Genomic DNA, 19,071 nt, shown 5'->3' with positions numbered 1-19,071 from the left:
AACAGGGTCATTATAATTATTATGACAATAGATTTGAAATGGGAAATTCATCCATTTTGTAATCTTTCTTTGATTCATCTATGATTTATCTAACGTTTTGCGTATTTTTAAAAAAATGTTTATAGATAAACAAACAAACAAACAAACAGACTTTGTTCAGTAACCAACAGAGAGAGAGAGAGAGGGAGAGAGAGAGAAGGGAAAAGGCCATTTGTACCAACGTGCTCATGAGCAAACTCCGATCGGGCTTCTATTACTATCCTATTTCTGCATTTCCTCAATCCACATTATGCATAGTATTTTGGTTTCATTCCCTTTTAACAAAATAACAAAAACTCCACTTCACAAGAGCAAAAGGCACTGCCCGGATTCGAACCGGGGATCTCCTGTTTACTAGACAGGCGCTTTAACCGACTAAGCCACAGCGCCACTTGAAGCTCGGAAGTGTTGTTTCGGGAGGAATACTTTTTAGATATGTGTGTCTATGACATGATAACCATTCCTGCGAATCAGACTCTAGCTGTTGGCTGCATGAGTCAAATGCATACAACACTTACAAGATATACAGTGCATGTATACCGGTTTACATGGAGTATTCAAATGTTTAGCATATCTTTGAAGCAAGGGTTATTCTTGAAAAAAAGAGGACATAACTCCGACTTGTCCGTTTTGTCCGACATAGCAAAAAATTATGCATGCAAATTCAGCACAGAAATGCATTGTGTATGTAGGCAGTTGGATGGATTATCTTGGTAGTACATGTATATCGATCCTTAGACAAAGAAATATCTCTGGATTTGTCCGCATTCAAGTGACATACTGTTTACTATAGACGTTACTTACAAAAACTCCACAACGCAGCAAAACGTCCAGCAAGTAAAGACTTGAATTTAAAAATGATTAAAATGCTTACCAACTAAGTTTAGATGCTCAAATCTGTCTAATTACAAACTACAATAATCTATACTCATACCAAGGATGCAAATATCTTGAAGGAACACTTTGGATTAGCATTTTTTTTTGAATTTACACTTACGTCACGAATCTTCATGTTTTTATGTGGGGTGGGAGTAGGCAAAGTAATCTTTAAACACGAAATTAAAACAAGTATATTTTTACTCGTATGCAATTTGAGTTTTCCAATCTTGAATAAGAATGTGATGCACAATAATAACAAGGACAACGAAAAATCCCCAATAATCAATAATATGGAAAATATATCTTCTCTCCTCCCCCCCCCCCCCATAAAGACATGCAACGGAGCTGCCACAAAGAGTATCACTACGGATATCTTGACAAAGAAATTTAGAAGAAATAATAGCACAACTCGACAACCTGCTCTCTGAGCATTATAGTGCGTTCATTAGTTTATTGCATATGGAATTTCAAACACGTCATGAAATGTGAGGACCCGGATGTGCAATTGAGAATATCCTCTTGGCATGCGACGCTACATGTCACATTTTCGTCATTATCGGAAGATCCACTTTCAGAGGCTGACATATCAGATTCTGTTCGGATGCGTTTGTAACTCTGATAATGATTGTTCATCGTGGACTTAGGGGCCGATGAAACATCTTGAGCGTGAAATGAGAGGTTTCATTGTACATACGGAGATGTGTTATCGGTCATCATTACGGCATCATTATTCCTATACAGGTGGGATTTCTTCGTGTTCAAGATCGTGATCAGAGTGTTGATTATCTGTTGGGAGGTACAGCACTTTAGAGTGTATAGTGTTCACTCAGATACCAGATTAATCATATTCGTCGCGAATCGCCCAAACGTGTATTGAGTCAACATTGAATATTTAAAACAGGAAAATACTTTATACTGGACATTGTTCTAGATCAATAAGATATCATATTTCATATAAGAGCAAATAATTCTCACCGCATCAGATGTGTATGATGAACTTTCAAATAAATGTGAATACATATGATTTTAATTGATAAAAGGCATTTCCTGTCTGTCTTTTTGTTTATTTGTGTCATGTTAGGTTTCCAAGTCCGGGGTTACTCAAAATGCGGACCCAGAAGAAGAACGAACAGAAAATGAGAACACACAGTGCCCCGTCATTATTTACTACTTCAACGTACACACTTAGAATAGTGACATGGCATCGCTTGCTGCATGTCATGGGATGCGGAAACGTTCAAGCCTTTTCCTTTTTTTTTTTTCTTGAGAGAAAAGGTACGAGCTAGAATGACGAATGTGTTTTCGCAGTAAATTTACTTCAGAGTTTAGCTGGTACAATTCATGGTCCGATTCAGTAGAATGATATTAGGTATTCACGATCAACACACAATCAAATGACTGTCAATAAGCCAAGGTAATGAAAAACAGTCATGATGTTGACGGATATCTTACAATGAATCAACTTAACACAGATTAGAACGAACTTCTCATCTAAGTTTAGCTTTACATGAAACTACGGATATGACTTTATAGGAACCGTTCGTTTTCTTGCTTATACGAGTGGCTTATACTAACCAAAACCAACAGACCGGTGCACAGCTGCACGTAATCTGAACTCCCACATTCCGTGTAACAGTGACTCCCCAAAAGTGGTTTGATACAAATTCATGTACTTTGAGTTTGTTTGTTTGTGTTTTTTTTTTTTAAATCACGGTTACAGACAATTACAACATCAATAATTACAATGATAAATATGACAACATTATGCTTTAGACCATCTAATATCAACAATGATAATGATAATGAAAGCAATGATATGACAACATACTCCGAGGTTGTTTGTTTACAGAAAACATACGTCATTGTCATGCAAAGTATCCGAGCGGGTCGGGTATAAACGATATCACAGCATCATTGAAGACGATACAATCATGATTGAAAAACAAATTGTTCCAGTATAGTTTTAAAAGGTCATTCCAGACAATTTATGTAATTCCAAACCATGCAGAACACTATTGATAGTACCCAAAGATTTGTGGAATATATTGTGGTCCTTTCCTCTGAAAACCCTAAAACATGATACTAACAATAAATGTAAACTGAACAAGAATGGTGACATAACAATGCACATAGGAGGCTCATATTTTAGTACCGTATCGGACTGTAAGCCTATTACATTACCACTTGTTTAACAAAAGTTCATCTGTGTAGAATTTATGCATGCTTTCTTCTTCTGTTCTGCTTCCTTGAGCACCCATATTGGTATCATGTAAAGTTGCTATGTCATCATCCTCCTTCATTGTAAATGTTTTGAAGACAGTTCCACAGCTCGACCTGGCTCATGAGCAGAAAAATCTTTTGTAAAGTGAGACATGCATTTTTTTTTTTAATTTACTGAGATATGCATCCGCGATTAATGATTATTCATGTAATCCTTGTATATGTTGCTTGCTGGTAGCACGTCATCTGGTGTTTGGCAAAACTAATAGAAAAGGGTTATAGATGTTCTCAATACAAAACACTGAAATGGATGCCTGTCAGAGTGTATTCACGTTCAAGTCTGGTAACCTACATGGTCTTATACGCAAGTTCTTTGTTTAAACCCTAGGGCATAATAGAAATATACGTCTACGGTTTGAGCATGAATTTTGTGAATTGCTCCCTCAGGGAAGCTTATGCATTCTGCTGCTTTCTAAACGAGTGAAGTGCCTAATCAAATGAGAGAGAATGAGAGATAAAATCATTTGTACCAATGTGGACATGAGCTCTTAACTGGCTCATTTTGAAAACATTCTTATCCCCATCTCAATCACTATTATGAATTCTGAAACTATATGACCAATTTACAGATGCCCAAATGCGGCAGTGTGAAAATCACCCGAGGTCGAAGTCATCAGGGCGCGTGGATTCCAAGGAGAGAGTTCTTTCGCATGTAACCGGGGAGGGGTATAACCTTTGTTAATTTTTACTTCTCAGATGCCCTTTAACCAAAATGTCGTTTAACATGCTTTTGGTCGGGAGTTACTGTCAACAGTGATAAATGTATTTTGTTGTTGTTGTTATTGTTGTTGTTGTTCACGTCATGTCTTTCTATAACTGAGAATGCAGTTTACTAGGTATATGTCTTCAAAACTTTATGGTCATTGCCATCTTATTTAAGTATAAACATAAACGTCTCAGCAAGTCAAATTGTTCAAAGTCAGATTGTGTTCGAGACTTATCGCTCACCACTACACAAAGACTTCGAAAGTCAGAGAAATGAGTTTGAATTTTCTCTGCCAGTCACAATAGCGTTGCGAGGAAATTTGGTGACATTGTGGTAGAGCAAAGTGGTTTTTTTTTTTTTTTTTTTTTGGGGGGGGGGGAACGCCAACTATAGACAAAAGTTATGATTTCTGTCACTGTTACAATACGCACGAACTCTTCTGTAGTTTGTATCTCCACAAAGTTTTTTTTTTTTTTTTTTTTAAACTCATTTTTAGATCCAGGGTAGCCAATTTTGTTCGAGTTGTCATATCAAAACAAGATCAAACCAAAGATCCCTACCTTTGGAATCTGAAGTAATCCATAATAATGATTAGTATTGTCATATTTGTCTATCACATCCTGCATTCTGCCAATAAAAAAAATGTAATAACATGAATAAGAAAATGACAGGCATTTGAATGTTGTGGACACGCATGTACCTATCACATTATGTCATTATTTTCTTCATTCTTCAATTACGAATATCACAGAAAAGTAGAAAATAAATACGAAGGTAGGCCTATATGGGGGAGAGGGGGTGTTGCGAAAATTTCCCGTTCCCTTGATACTGCTTGGGTTGGCCCTTTGCGAATCACAGGGGGTTTTCCTGAGTTGTTATTTTTAGCCCATGACGCCAACTCAAGCGTGCAGCTTACAACAGTCTAAGAGCACCTCTCCGATAAAAAGGGGACGCCATGCGCATGGCTCTCACAGATCACAGACAAGCAGGTCAATCAATCGCTAAACTCAAGGGGCTTCACACTAGGAAAGAAAGGCCATGTCGAGATCGTACTCCTCAGGAATCTTCATAGCACTTGCGTGTGCCGTTTGTGGTAAGATATGCATGTTGTTTATAAGAAGCATCTTTCTCTCATCTGAAATGGTGTTCAGGTACCTGAGTGAGTTTGATTTTTCATCTGTTTCATTTTCCATCTGAGAAAATGACTGAATAAACCATATTCAGCTGCAGTAGCTGGTCTTCCACAGGGCCCAGTTAGAACGTTAAGCAGCAAGTTTGTGATAACCCCGAGATGTTGTTCATACTTGTATAGTTATCACCCGGGTATATTCTTGTTTCGTTTTCTATTTGTTTATTTATTTGTGACGCGCCGAATGAGTTCAAAACTTAAAGGGGCATTCCATGTCCCTGTATAGATTTGTGGAATTTATTGTGGTCTTTGAGCAGAGAAACCAATACTCTGAAAAATCCTAAACAAATTACACTGAACAGTCTTGATGATCATAGGAGCCTCACGTATTTCAGAAATGTACCAGTGTTATTCCATTACAATACCGCTTGATAGACAAGTTCACCTGTGTAGAATGTATGCATACCTTCTTCTTTTGTTCTGCTTCCTCGAGCCCCTACTCATGCATTCTTATGGTGAGGCTGCTATGTCATCATCCTTGTTCATTGCAATTTGTTATGAATTATGAAAACACTCTTATTCCTCATCCCAATTACGATAAATTCTGAAACTCTGTACTCAGCATATGTAATTTAGCGTTGTTCAAATGTAACAATCTGAAAATCGTCCGGAGGTCTCCTTTAAGCGCCGTGAAATTCATTGTCGATATCAACTGGGTATAATATTATGTCGCAAGATATTTAGGTACGTCCGAATAGAAATCGATGCACCGACTGCTTGCAAAACGCAGGTAACATGGCGCCACTTTAAATTGTTTTTTTTTTCTATAGCCTTTGAAAAAAAAAGGATTATCTTTTAATTTCATTTCTAAAAATCAAACAAAAATGTGGTCCGTTCTTAACTCATCTGAATTCCATTTTCCTCTTGGCCGATACGCTCTAAATTTCCATCGATCTACGATGCGAGGCAGTTCAAAACAGGAAAACGAAAATACAACAAAAACAACAATAGATTTTGGTGATTTTTTTTTTTCGAAAATCAAGTTTCACAAGCAACTTCTATAATTATCATTTAGATACAGAAAATAGTACTAAGATGTTCCATGTTGCCTGGACCGTCATAGTAAACATACATAAAGCATCTCCTCTTGTTATGCAAATGATAAACTTTTATAATGGTAGATGTGTCAGCTGATCGAGTGCGATGTCAGGTAAATTAACGGTGCTGGGCCCTGTTGCATAAAAGTTATGATCAAACGCAAGTCAAGAAAATAATACGCACCGTGATTTTCAACCAATCAGAATGGAGCATTTGGGACTTATGTGTGATCTTCTTGACTTGCGTTTGATCGTAACTTTTATGCAACGGGGCCCAGGAGTTGCTCTGATGTTGTGAAACCAACAATTGCGCCGGCATGTGGCAACTAGTTCGAGCAAGATCGTGCTGGCCCAGTGACATGCCTTTTGGTTGAACAATAGTCATTGTCAAGTCGCATTAGGTATTCGTTAGTGACGTCAACGAGATTCATGTAGTACTTACATCTATGATCACGACTACGACCCAGTGTGAATCATTATGAATACTATATGATAATCACACTGACGTCATTTCCTGCGGCAATAGTCAGGTTCATTGAAATATCCTTTATTAACAGTGATGTAATTATCTGGAGTGATGTGCGTCATACTGGCAGTATAATATTTCTCAATAAGCTAATGGACGGAAAGAGATGTAGGCCGAATGGTAGATGGTCTTCTGTATAGGCTTCTCTTCCGAAAAGTAAGAACAGGTTGTGTAGAACAGAAATTGAAAAAAAAAAATGAAGTAAACAAAAATCTTCTTCGTCCAGTTTCTTCATAGGCCCGGCGTTTCCCAAACGTAGGCTGCTGGTTGTAAATCAACGCTATAGCTGGCTGCATTATGAACAGAGCACAAAGATTGATAGGCTAACGTGTTATGTCTTTCTTCTCGTGTTACTGGGTGGTATAGCAAAAGTCTCTTTCACAATGCCAAGATATCGATGGCTTAATTCAGGCAATCATTCAAATCCCAGCGAAATCAACATTGTTATTTTTTTTAACAAATCTAGTGGAAATAGTTTCACTCCATACAAAATGTCTGCAAAATCATAATGTAAATATTTATCTCGAAAAATTCTATGACACCATTGGTATAATAATTGTGGAACGAATATCTATCAATCATTTTTTTCTTCACTGAGATCAATCTAATTCGAATTAAAATACGAGCAATCTACTCCTGCCTATGCAGAATCATCTCATGTCATTTGCACGCTTATGATATGAAGCTTAGGCTATTTACTCTGAAGATAATTCACTGCGATGGATATTTTCAAACTTCCAGTGATAGATGTATTATCATTAACATGCACGTAGATAGACCCCCTGCGTGGCGTTATGGTGGTGAGCAATGTGGGTTATCACACAACTTTCGAGGATAGACATCAACGGAAAGCGAATGAAAGCTGAAAGCGAATGGACGCTACCGGTCTCAAGAAGGCATGTGATTACATCCGCCATAAAAATAGCCGTTCTTTATTTTACTATCAAATACAATAATTTGAAGTGATAAACATCAACAAAAACTTCGGCGTGCTTTCGTTTTCCTGAATAAAGTAAATTACTTAATTTTAGTTAGTCAGAAGTGAAATATTCGATAGTGAGAAGTAAAATGAAAAGTGAAATGCACCTTGGACAATGGCTTTGTTCTACAAGAATGATGGCAGACAATGGCGAAAACTTTAACTCACCGGAATGTCACACACGCTGTACACTAGAACAGAAAAATGCAACAAGTATTTTTTTTCTCGTCGGTACGTTTTGACATTATGTCTTGATATAAAAGCAATTAACAAACGGAAAGTTGAGTCAGTGTGAGTAGCATGAAGTTCTCACCAAGCACCGTGTTTCATGAGTGGAACGAAATACAGTGTAAATTCAACAACACAAAACAAAACAAGACAAGACAACGGGGCAGGGGAAACTTTCCCCTCTCCTTCCGAAAATTCCCCTTTTGCTGAGATGACAAATAAAGAACGCGCAATATTTGCCTATATTTGGATATCAATGGTGGAGGGGTGGAACGCTTTACCATTCTCAAGTCGAGTACACAAATATAATGAGTCTTTCACCTCGACGCTTTATACAATACAGCTCCACACATTCTCTCACTTCGTTTTACGTCATTACTGAACTTTACACCCCGGGCCAATTACACTGTACATATATTTAGACCTGCGATAATGACAGGAGAGTTCACAAATCAAAGCTCTTCGGAAGAGTAAGGGGCAAGATTTCTGAAGTCTAAATGATGCTCTTTGTAAGATATAGATTGCGCGAACATTATACGAACAAGTTAGAAGTGGCTGGAAAAAAAAAACTTTTCTTCAAACACTGTGTGGGCTCTGTTCCTCACGTGTAAAAAAGGAGAAAAATAACTAATATTTTTATTTAGAGTATGCTTGCCTGCCGTGTGAACTTAAGGTGCACACAAAAGCAACTATGTGTCGGAACGCGAGAAAAAAAAAATAATGACTGTGCACAATTCATTCCTACGCAGTAAGTCATGAGTGTCCTTTACGCAAACTACAATTATTGTACGGCAATTCAATAAAGTTCCGACTGTCATGAGCGTGAGTAATCGTAGTTCTAGGATGAGTAAAAGAGGGTGACATTACCACCACCCTTCGCAATCGCTCGAGAGAGATTACAGGGGTGGTCTTTCAGGTTTTGTGTGTGTGTGTGTGTGTGTGTGTGCGCGGGGGGGGGGGGGGGGGGGTATCGCCGGTGCATGGTGGGCGGGTCTATTTAGATACAGTGAGCGTTCCGAATAGTTCCGAATAGTTCCGAATGGCGGAATGTGGGAGTCTCACGTGATATTATTTTGCCGTGACAGTGGAAACAATCACAATGATAAAAACAGAACGGTTCCTGTGGTGAGACTGATGATGATACATGTAATAACATCAAATTGACTATTGAAACAACAGTGTTACCAATGGCATTAAATGAAAATCAGTGATAACTGCAACAACTTTTTCCATTATCCTCAGATGTTATCACAATAAAAGGTGTTAGCGTTGCCGTTATCAGGTGCTCTAACGTTAATACACCATAAGATTGCGATCGAATGCCCACGACAAATGACCCTCGTGTCACTAATCTGTGGGATTAAAATGTTACCTTAAATTGATTGTCATCAAGAGGGTGGCGTACTGTCGGGTGAGTGGGTGCGCTTATCCAATAGGTCTTCGGGAAAACCCCGCTTCGCTTGTGAATCTCGGCTTGCGTTGGCACATTTTGTAGAAAATTCCCACTTTCCGCTTACTGTGGGTGGGTGCAAAGCCAGAAGAGCCACTTACATGAAAATTCCACCCCATCGTAGTAATTTTTCTCTCATTGATGCAACAATACATCTATTGCAGCAATCAGGCCTTCAGAAGCATTCATTTTTTTCGAAGAGTGTTTTCTGGTAATACAATCCGGCTTTGTTTCGTTTTTTAGTGTTTTTTTTTTTTTGAGGGGGGGGGGGGTTCACTCTGAAATACCTAGCTCATCTGGTTCTTGTTAGCCACTTATTGGTGAATTATAAATGAATGAATAAATAATAGTAAATAACATTTTGAAAAACATGATATAAAGGTTTATTATGCAATGGACATCACATTTGTATGCTACGCAAAACTTGTCTTTATCTTCAGTATCCCATACGGCGTTAGAATTTCAACTCTTACATTCATCTTAAGAGTTCTAGGTGTGATCCATGTGGAATGTTATAGTGGTTCGTGTCCTTTCACATTCTATGTGAAGTGTTGGGAGAACACTCAATGAACGAACAAATCCAGAAACATTTGCAAAACATTGCGTCACTAAATTTGGCTGCTGTACAAGACATTGACGGTGCAGGAGGCGCGTCAAAATGAAACCAGTTTGGTTGAGAATCATTTTCTCTTGAAACTGACATTGGTTTTACTTTCATCTGTATTTTAATCGACCTCTTCAAGTCACTCATGACTGTCGTCATCTCGAAACTGTCGAAGTCGGCTTGGGGAAAGTCACATGAGAATAACTTCTGCAAAAGTCGATAAATTTAGATAAGACACGTGGGGGGGGGGGCGTTATAGCAGAGAGTCCTGTGGTTGTTTGTCAGAAATACTTCTATTCTGTCCCTGTAAATCTTAATAGCGCAATACAATGTCAAATTTTGTTTCAGATACCATGTGTCCTGTCCGTTGTATGAACAATAACAAGACGGTTACGTTGTCTGTTTCATCTCCTTTCGGTCCCTTCGCAGTTGTACAGATAGCAGAAGCGCGGTATGGAATCTGCCCCAATCCTACCACAGGACAGCAACAACGGTATGACTTGTCATCTCACATCTGTTGCGGAGGGAAGGTATTCCCACTGGAAGAAAACACGAGATTTATATGCTGTGAGTATGGAATCCATAACGTACTCCCGCGCTTGCATATCAAACGGCATAAAGCGAGTGTTAAATACACCACTCGATTGTCGGAAAGGCGAAATGATGAGACTGACATAGGACGATTAGGTCTGAAACTGAAGCACGCAAAACAAAATTGACCCGATTATTTCTCCTGATGACATCTGATTAACGTTATGTAGATACACGGCGCAACTTACTTTATGCAATTATTAGTATTAGAACTCATTAGTGGGCACTGGATTTTATAACTTCAAGCAAGGACATCATGAAACCAGGGAGGGGAGCCCGAGCCGTGTTCAATAATGTCACTGTGTCGATTTACATTCGACGCATTATTTCACTGCATTATTTTGACAATCATTATTTCTAACACACGCCTGAACATCCCTATACCTGCCATATATGCTAAACTTCCCGTTTCCTTCGTCACAGGTGGAAGCAACGTATACAACCCGGGGGATGAGGTGTGCTGTGGTGGCGAGGTGAGGCCCAAATCTTCCGGCCTCCAGTGTTGCCAGTTCAGGGAGTGGTACAACCCAGTCACCGATATGTGTTGCGGCGATGACGTGCTGTCAAGAGAAGGAGGTAAGTGCATCGAAGAGATGTCGATTCAGTCATCTGACGAAAGGGAGAGGAAAGTTTAGTTCAGTGGTCATTTCACATTGACTCGTCTCTAAGAAAGCACTGACGCAAACATTGAAATTCGTAAAATTGATTCCATCGATTTTTTTTTTTTCGGGGGATCGAAGAAGGAAGTATACATGCATTACTTGAAAGAGCGCAGAAGAGAAATTGTATTTCTGTGTATGATTGGCGTTTCACCACACACCAAATTAGGTAACGCGTAGAACTTCAAAACTTTACTTGACACATGTTTCCTCCCACAGGATACACATGGCTTATTTTTTATTTATTTATTTTTTTTTTTTTGGGGGGGGGGGAGGAGCTTTAGAACAACAACGATCCGACTCGTCAATGAATGTATAAACCTCGATTTGCATATCTCTCATCCTATCTGTATACTTTTGCTTATGACACACCTAGGTCGCATGAAATGTTGTGGCAGCACCGCATACAACACGAGAGAGGAGACATGTTGTCCCGTGGCATCAGACCTACCGGGATACCAGTGGGGGCAGATGGCACCACTTCCAGGACTCGGTCAGTGCTGCGTTGGACAGGTCATCGACTCCGATCGAGAAATCTGTTGTAGCGGGGTAAGTCTGTTCACACCATATATGATATGCATGACTTTCGGAACGGTCATATTTATTTAACCCTGCTAAAATTCTACAATATAATTCAGGTATATAAATGACAAATTTCATCCTTAATAAACATCACGATGCAGTTCTTATTGAGGTCGCTATATGAATACTGAGCAAGATTTCGGATTGAGTCAAAAGAACTTAAGTAAGCGCATAGTATTAATGTTTCAGCCAATCATTCCATGCTGTCACTTTTTGAATATCAGGAATTGCCTTTCAAAATTGATTCTATATAAACATTTTTCATATCGTCATCAGGAATCCTGATTTCAATTTATCAGAAATCATTCTCTGCAGAATTGCATTTTAGATACTGCCTACATGAACTTTAGGATTACTGTATATATGATGCTTCATGTTGCTGGAAAAAAAAATCTAACGGTTTAGTGTCATTTCCAAGATGTGCTGTCTTCATTAATCAAACTAGTCGGCGTATCTTCAAAATATTAATTAAACAAGCAAGAACAAGCTTTAAATCGCTTGAACATTCGTACAGGTCTCGGTAACATAATATGGTCATGATGATGTACCATCATTCTCTTGATCTGATCTTTCCATCAGGTCATCAACCTTAAATCCACAAGATACACTCAGTGCTGCGGGAACACGTCCTTTGACATCAGGACGCAAGCTTGCTGCGAGAACACGTCACCATTTGATCCCAGATCACAAATGTGTTGCCAGGGAAATGTCCATAATTCAGGTAATAGTAATTACATGCATCAAGGGAGAAAGTTGCTCTCCATACAAACTATTCGTTAAATTAGTCTTTTCCAGCTCTCAGTGATGAATATATCCCAACGGACATGAAATGTTATGAAAACATCAGTCAGTACTTGATATCCACTACTGTCACCATGTTAAAGCATTAACATTGTCGCTAATCGGGTGATTTCTTTGCTTCATGACAGGTAACGGTGCTTCATGCTGTGGTCAAAATTCGTATCTTCCGTCGGAGGCATCCTGTTGTCATGACGACATATTCGAGGGAGTGCCAGAGGTGCCGAACGTGCAGTCGTGTTGTGGAGGCGTGTCCTACTTCAAGACCAACCAAGTCTGTTGCCAGGATACACTTCATAAGATTGATGACCATTTGAAATGCTGTGGTGCAGGTGAGATCATTAAATAGTCGCCGATCGATTGTCGATTTTTTTTTTCAGTAGTCATCTCAATTGACATTGCATTGTGTAACTTTGTGTGACTTCATCATTATCACAGCAGCTTTTATATCGTGTATCATGGTCTACTAAACATGTGTACAATGTATTATAACGGTGCATCAATAATTTTAATCTGAAGTGTATATCTGAGTTACGAAACATTCGAAAGAATGTTACAGTTTGAAATTGTTTAACCAATCGAAATGGCCATAAAATGTTATGATATGGGCAGAGTATAGCATTTGCCTTCGACGTCTTAATCATTGTCATAACTATTACAATACGTCTAGCATATGGTGTTTCAAATAATGCGCAGGAAACTTTGCGAAATCTTCATGTCGCATTAAACGTTGATGATTGCAGGCATTTACAACACGTCATCGCAGCTTTGCTGCAGTTTCGGGGACGAAACCGTGATTCACGCCAAGTCGTCTCCGAGAGACGAATGCTGCGGCATATCAACCTACCAGCCAGCCATCCAGACCTGCTGCGAACATGTAAGCAGGTCTTTCGACGTACAAGGCGGGAAGTGTTGCGGGAATGGTCTTAACGAAGAGGTACAAGCTTACCGTCCCGACCAGGACACCTGCTGCACTGGCATGCTTGGAGGTACGAATGTGTGTTTTCAAGTGAGTTTCTAAGCAGAGCTAAGTAGAAAGACATCACCATTTGTGAACGTAACAGATTCTCTTTGAGAGTAAGTACTTTTCACGAATAATGCAAGACTTGCAGGGAGGGAGAGGCGGCTTTCAGCTGGGTGGGGGTTTGGGGAAAAACACATTTTGACATTCAATAATGATAAATAGCTGTAAAAGAAGGTGATTCAATGAACGAATGGAATGCATTCCATATTTGTATGAGAGCTGAAGAGATGTTTTAGACCATTACTAAAATAGAAAAGTGGTAATTTGCTGCAACAGGTGATCACGACTCTCATATTATGCTTATTACCATATTCATCATTTCTTATGCTACATCACATTCATCTCAGGTGCAGTCTTTAAGTACATGTATATTGCATATGGTACTCTCCTCATTATGAAACACGTACGTACGACGCGCTGTGAATGAAACTCTCTAAAGACAGAGCATTATTTTGTCCCTTTCAGATGTCCTTTATAGAGGTATCCCCAGCAATCAGTCCCAGTGTTGCGGCTCTCTTTTGCTCTCCAATGAGGAATTGTGCAACGACATCGACGAAACCGTCGTCAGCAAGACGTCCCCCGACGACGACACGATCTGCCGCGTCCCCAAAGACCCATTCAACAGCATCACTTTCAACTCGGCGACGGAGGTAGGTCGCCTGCTTACGTCATCAATTCCTAAATGTCGGTTAGGATGTCCATTTAACCTTACATATTGCTCATTAAAGAATTCGTTTATTTTTTAGAACACAATTAACAATATGCTTGATATGAATATGATCGAACTTAACCTAATATGCAAAGATGATTCAATCTCATCTGACATATATATATATATTTATTTATATATTTATATATATATATATTCTTTTGAGGAAGAACAGCCGTCTGGCTGAATCATGTGCCGTACTGAAATAAATAAATGAAATGAATGAAATATAATGATCCACACTCCAAAGGCCACACCCATCAAACTGTTTCAACAACTATGAAATCTGCAGGTGTGTCTGGATGACGGCAGTGTGGAAGTTTTATCAGCCAACCTAGACGTGTGTGGTCCCTACCTCTACGATCCGACTGCTGAGCTGTGTTGTGAGGGCTTCATCAGAGGGCGTTTCGACCAGAGCGGCAACGAGCGAGTTTGCTGCCAAGGGTCTTTGACCACATTTGCACCGTCACAGCAAACGTGCTGCGTGGGGAACATCCACGACATCCCGACCAACAGCTCACGGTGAGTTGACGACATTACAAACAAAAACTCAACATTTTATTTAGTCACTGATCACATTCAGCCCTGTTAATAGACAGTGTGTACAATGTTAAATTTATTTTATCGACTCGCAGACAAAACAGTGTTGTTTTACATAACCTCAGGAAGTCTATCTAACATAAGTCATGTGTCATTAATTTGAGGTACGTGCAAGCTCCTCGTGTGCTGCTATACTTGCCAAGGTGGTGACGAAAATAAGTCATGCGATTTGTGCGTCGTCTTCTTGCGTTCATTTCGATGTAAATGGTCCTAATCAAAATATCTCACTCTTTGATGCAGGTCTAGAAGATTAACGGACCGTAATATATAACCAAAAGCAGTAACACCGCACAGACAACAGACCACCTTAAAACCAATTTGATTCACCAAAGATATCGGTGAAACCAATATCTTGGAATATGACAGAAATTGGATAAGACATGCACACTAATTGTTTTGACAAGATTTACACTGTGCCAATGTGACAAATTCTCGTCGTTTCATCTGAACTTTAGATGTTGCCAGACCAAAGCGTACGATCCCAACACCCACATGTGTCACGAGACTGGACTGGTTCGCTCGTTGGAGGAGGTAGCTATGTACCCAGAGCTCTGTGGACTTACTCCGTACGATCCTAGCGAGGACAGCTGCTGTGGAGGTATTTTGACTGACTTTGGGCAACCATGTTGTATGGGTTATCCTGCTCACCTGCCCGAGAGCGTCCAGTTCGGCGAATGCTGCGGATTTTACGCCTACGATCCGCATACACAGATCTGCTGCAACGGAGAGGTCCACGTACGAGAAGGGGAAGGTGAGTCCCTGCCGACAATCAAGCATTCACTTTTGATGATGATAACGATGATAACAAATGGCTGACAATGAAGTAATCTAGAGATAAGAATGTGACTACAGCTTTTCCGAAGAAAATTCCAGCATGTCCAGAGAACGTGGCAGCAGAATGTGCAGCAGCAACAACAACAATAACAACAAAACAATATATAAAGTTTGTTAGGTAAAATTCAACATCTCGGGTTATGGAATTATGAATGAGATATCGACTACAGCTATTTCTCTCTAGGGAGGTAAGATATGAAGGAACCCATTTTCCCTATATATTTCTCAATAGATTCGATAAGACCTGATTTTTGACGAATGATGTAATATAGAAATTGAGCGTTGAATATACCTTCAAAGTATTTCAAAGCACAGAGAAAGCAATTAAAATCCATGTTTGGGTTCTATGTAATATAGATTTGACGTGTTGTGGAACCAATATCATGAGGGAGAGAGACAGCGAGATCTGCTGCGACGGGACTCTTCACTCACAGCAGGGTGGTCGCAATGCTTGCAGCGGTCACACCGCCTTCAACCCGCTGAATGAGACGGTGTGTCAAGGACTGGTGTTCCCCTTTCCCAACGCCGAGTGTTGCGAGGCTCGAGCTTACAACGTGGATTCTCAGATTTGCTGCAACGGTTTTCTGTAAGTTTTCCTCGGCAGCAGTTTATATCGAGTTTATATCGTTCAGCAGCATGATGTTTTAGGTTAAGTATGTTCCCTATCTGTTAGTTTCCTCTAAAGAATTGTAAACAGTATATTTTCACTTTATCGTCTTTTCATCTAAAAATATATTTGATTATGTGTGTTGTATTTTTTTTTTATGTAGTCTATACAAGTTGCATCCAACATGAACACTTTTATTATTATAATTTTTTTTTTTAATGTAGACATGCTAGGACCAGTGACACACTGACCTGCTGTGGCACCAACGTCTATGAGCCTGGAGACGCCACAAAATATTGTTGCAATGGTCACGTGAACTACGGGGACGCTGGTCTTGAATGCTGTGGAGACGTGACCATCAATCCTCAGAGCCAGAGTTGTTGCCAGACGGATGACGCTGCCTTTATCTTTTCGGTGGAGCCGGCATCGTCTCCGGCGGCGTTGTCCTTGTCATGCTGCGATGTCGACACGTATCAGAACTCGCAGCATCTGTGTTGCGGCGGAGTCGTGCACATGTTCGCTAGCGGCGGCGAGTGTTGTGGTCTGGATGTGATTCGACATCCCGGGGAAGAAATTTGCTGCGATGGAAAGGTGGTACCAAGGATTTACGGTGATCACACGGAGTGCTGCAGCGACCGGCTCATCGATAATCACCAGATGACTTGTTGCAACGATCAAATTCTTTTTCCGGATAGCCACACAGAGTGTTGCGGCAATACCGTCATCAACGTCTTCTTCCAGGGCTGTTGCGGGGGAGTGAGCTACGACATATACAGCGAATCTGTCGCCTGCTGCCAAACGGAACTCTATTCCTTGGCTTCACAGACATGTGACGAAGACACCGGTACGGTTCTTCCCATCAGCCACGTGACAATCGATTCTGGTTCGGTGGCACCGCTGCAGGATTCCGTGGATGTTACGGAGGAGAGCGAACTATCGATTTGTGGTGATCAATTCTACGACTCCAACATTCAGATTTGTTGTGGAAACTTCGTTGTGGGCCTGATGGAAAATGTAATCTGCTGTAATGGTCGCGCTATACAAGCTTCGAGCGGGAAAACTGAGTGCTGCGCGGATGTCGCCTACAACCCAAGAAACTCTGACTGTTGCCAAGGCGTTCTCCACGACAAGGTTGACGGGGCCGAGTGCTGTGGCAGGTCCTACTACCAGCCTGTCAAAGAACATTGCTGCGAGCAGGATCTGATTGTATCTCGACTAACAGGACAAACATGCCCTGGAACTTCCGCTGAAATGTCCAACAACGGTACGTGTACACATTTTGTTTGTATGTAGTGTGTGTTTTCTTAATGTATTTGTTAATTCGAACAGAATCTATAAGCATTGTGATAACAATGTGTTCTTTCTTTGTTCGGGGGGGGGGGGGGAGGAGTACAAGATGTAAAGCCGCATTATTTAGTGCATGTATTTTTTTTTTTTTTTTTGGGTGGGGGCGATTTAATTTCTGTTAAATGTTCGTTGTAACATGGATTTTAGCCGTATTTATAGCATATACGCTCTCGTTATATATATATAGATAACACAGCTCATAAAATCCAGGAAGAAAATCAACACCCATGAGCAAATAGTTCACGTAATCACTTTTCTTCCCTTAGCTCTGCAGTGTCAGTGCGCATCAAGGTCAAGGGATCGGACGTTCTCGCGGTCGTGCATCGATGGCCTACTTGCAAAATCCCAAATTTTCGTCGGAACTATAGCGAACGCCGAGGTATCGACGGGTTTGCACGGAGTCAATCTCACGAACGCCCTGAAGGGACACCTGCCGGCCAAGCCGGGCAACGCGAGAGAAGAGGTCCGCTCCGTGCTCGTGGCAGCTCCAGCAAACAGCAGGTGTTATGAGAGGCGGCTGAGGCGCGGTCAGGAAGTGGTCATTTTCTTGGAGGACGCCACCTCTCGTCTCGATGGGTCCGTGCTTCGGCTGATGAGGAATGACGTCATCTTGCCATTTCGAAGGAGGTTGCAGAGGCAGCTTGGAGAGCTTTTGTAATTGGAAGTTGACCTATCAGGGTCTAGCATGATTAAAATCAACATCCAGTTCAGATCATCTAAGCAAATATGATGCTAGATTCCGTTAAATAATTGGATACTTAACATCTTATTCAGAAAATGTACTACGTGTAATACAACTGTATTATTACAGTTCTTTCTGTTATTAGTATTACGTCAAGTTGACTGGAAATATGTGTATATTGAAAAAGAGGATGCTAAAATGTTAGATAGAAATCCTTCCAAAATATTCCTGTACATAGCTCTATACTCTGAGGTAATGAAGCACTTCAAGTTAAGCAAAGCCACATTAAAAACAGAAACAAAACAATTTAAAAAATGTATTGTAAGATTAAGAATAAGTAACAAAAATAATCAGATTTGGTAGTGGATTGGTATTAGTTTTTTTTTTTTTTTTTGTAAGAGTGGTGGATTTATATTAAGAAACTATATTAGTTGCACGAACTACTCGATTGTTATTAGCCTTACAGGCATGTCTGTATATTAAAAAAAAGATCCTCCTTGTGTTAGTCTGATCTGGGCCCCGTTGCAAGAAAGTTGCAATCAATTGCAAATAATTGCTAATTTTGAAACAACCATTCTGATTGGCTCAGGGTCTGCCCTATTAAGAAGACATGCATGCAACAATGATTTTGATTGGCCAGTGACAATCAGTTGCAACTGGAATTATGCGCAGTCTTCACCGACATCTTATCATGATAATGTTACTATGCAAACATACACAG

The 19,071-nt window shown here is 40.1% G+C and overlaps 1 protein-coding gene and 1 non-coding gene across 2 annotated transcripts; one reads left to right on the top strand and one right to left on the bottom strand.

Annotated features, from left to right (window-relative positions):
* Window positions 1–355: 355 nt before the first annotated feature.
* On the bottom strand, window positions 356–429 carry Trnat-agu (transfer RNA threonine (anticodon AGU)). The gene has a single exon. It is a non-coding gene; the product is annotated as a tRNA-Thr (tRNA).
* Window positions 430–4,880: 4,451 nt separating this feature from the next.
* Window positions 4,881–18,709, top strand: LOC140232882 (uncharacterized). The gene is made up of 13 exons (XM_072312999.1): window positions 4,881–4,997; window positions 10,347–10,484; window positions 10,932–11,084; window positions 11,544–11,716; window positions 12,329–12,470; window positions 12,679–12,879; window positions 13,291–13,536; window positions 14,037–14,221; window positions 14,573–14,802; window positions 15,336–15,631; window positions 16,072–16,300; window positions 16,546–17,585; window positions 17,935–18,709. The coding sequence occupies exons 1-13, from the start codon at window positions 4,943–4,945 to the stop codon at window positions 18,324–18,326; spliced, it is 3,480 nt and encodes a 1,159-aa protein (XP_072169100.1). The 5' UTR covers window positions 4,881–4,942; the 3' UTR covers window positions 18,327–18,709.
* The last annotated feature ends 362 nt before the right edge of the window (window positions 18,710–19,071 follow it).

The sequence above is a fragment of the Diadema setosum genome, chromosome 1, assembly GCF_964275005.1.
Source record: "Diadema setosum chromosome 1, eeDiaSeto1, whole genome shotgun sequence".
Taxonomy (NCBI): Eukaryota; Metazoa; Echinodermata; class Echinoidea; order Diadematoida; family Diadematidae; genus Diadema; species Diadema setosum.
This window is presented reverse-complemented; position numbering and strand designations above follow the sequence as displayed.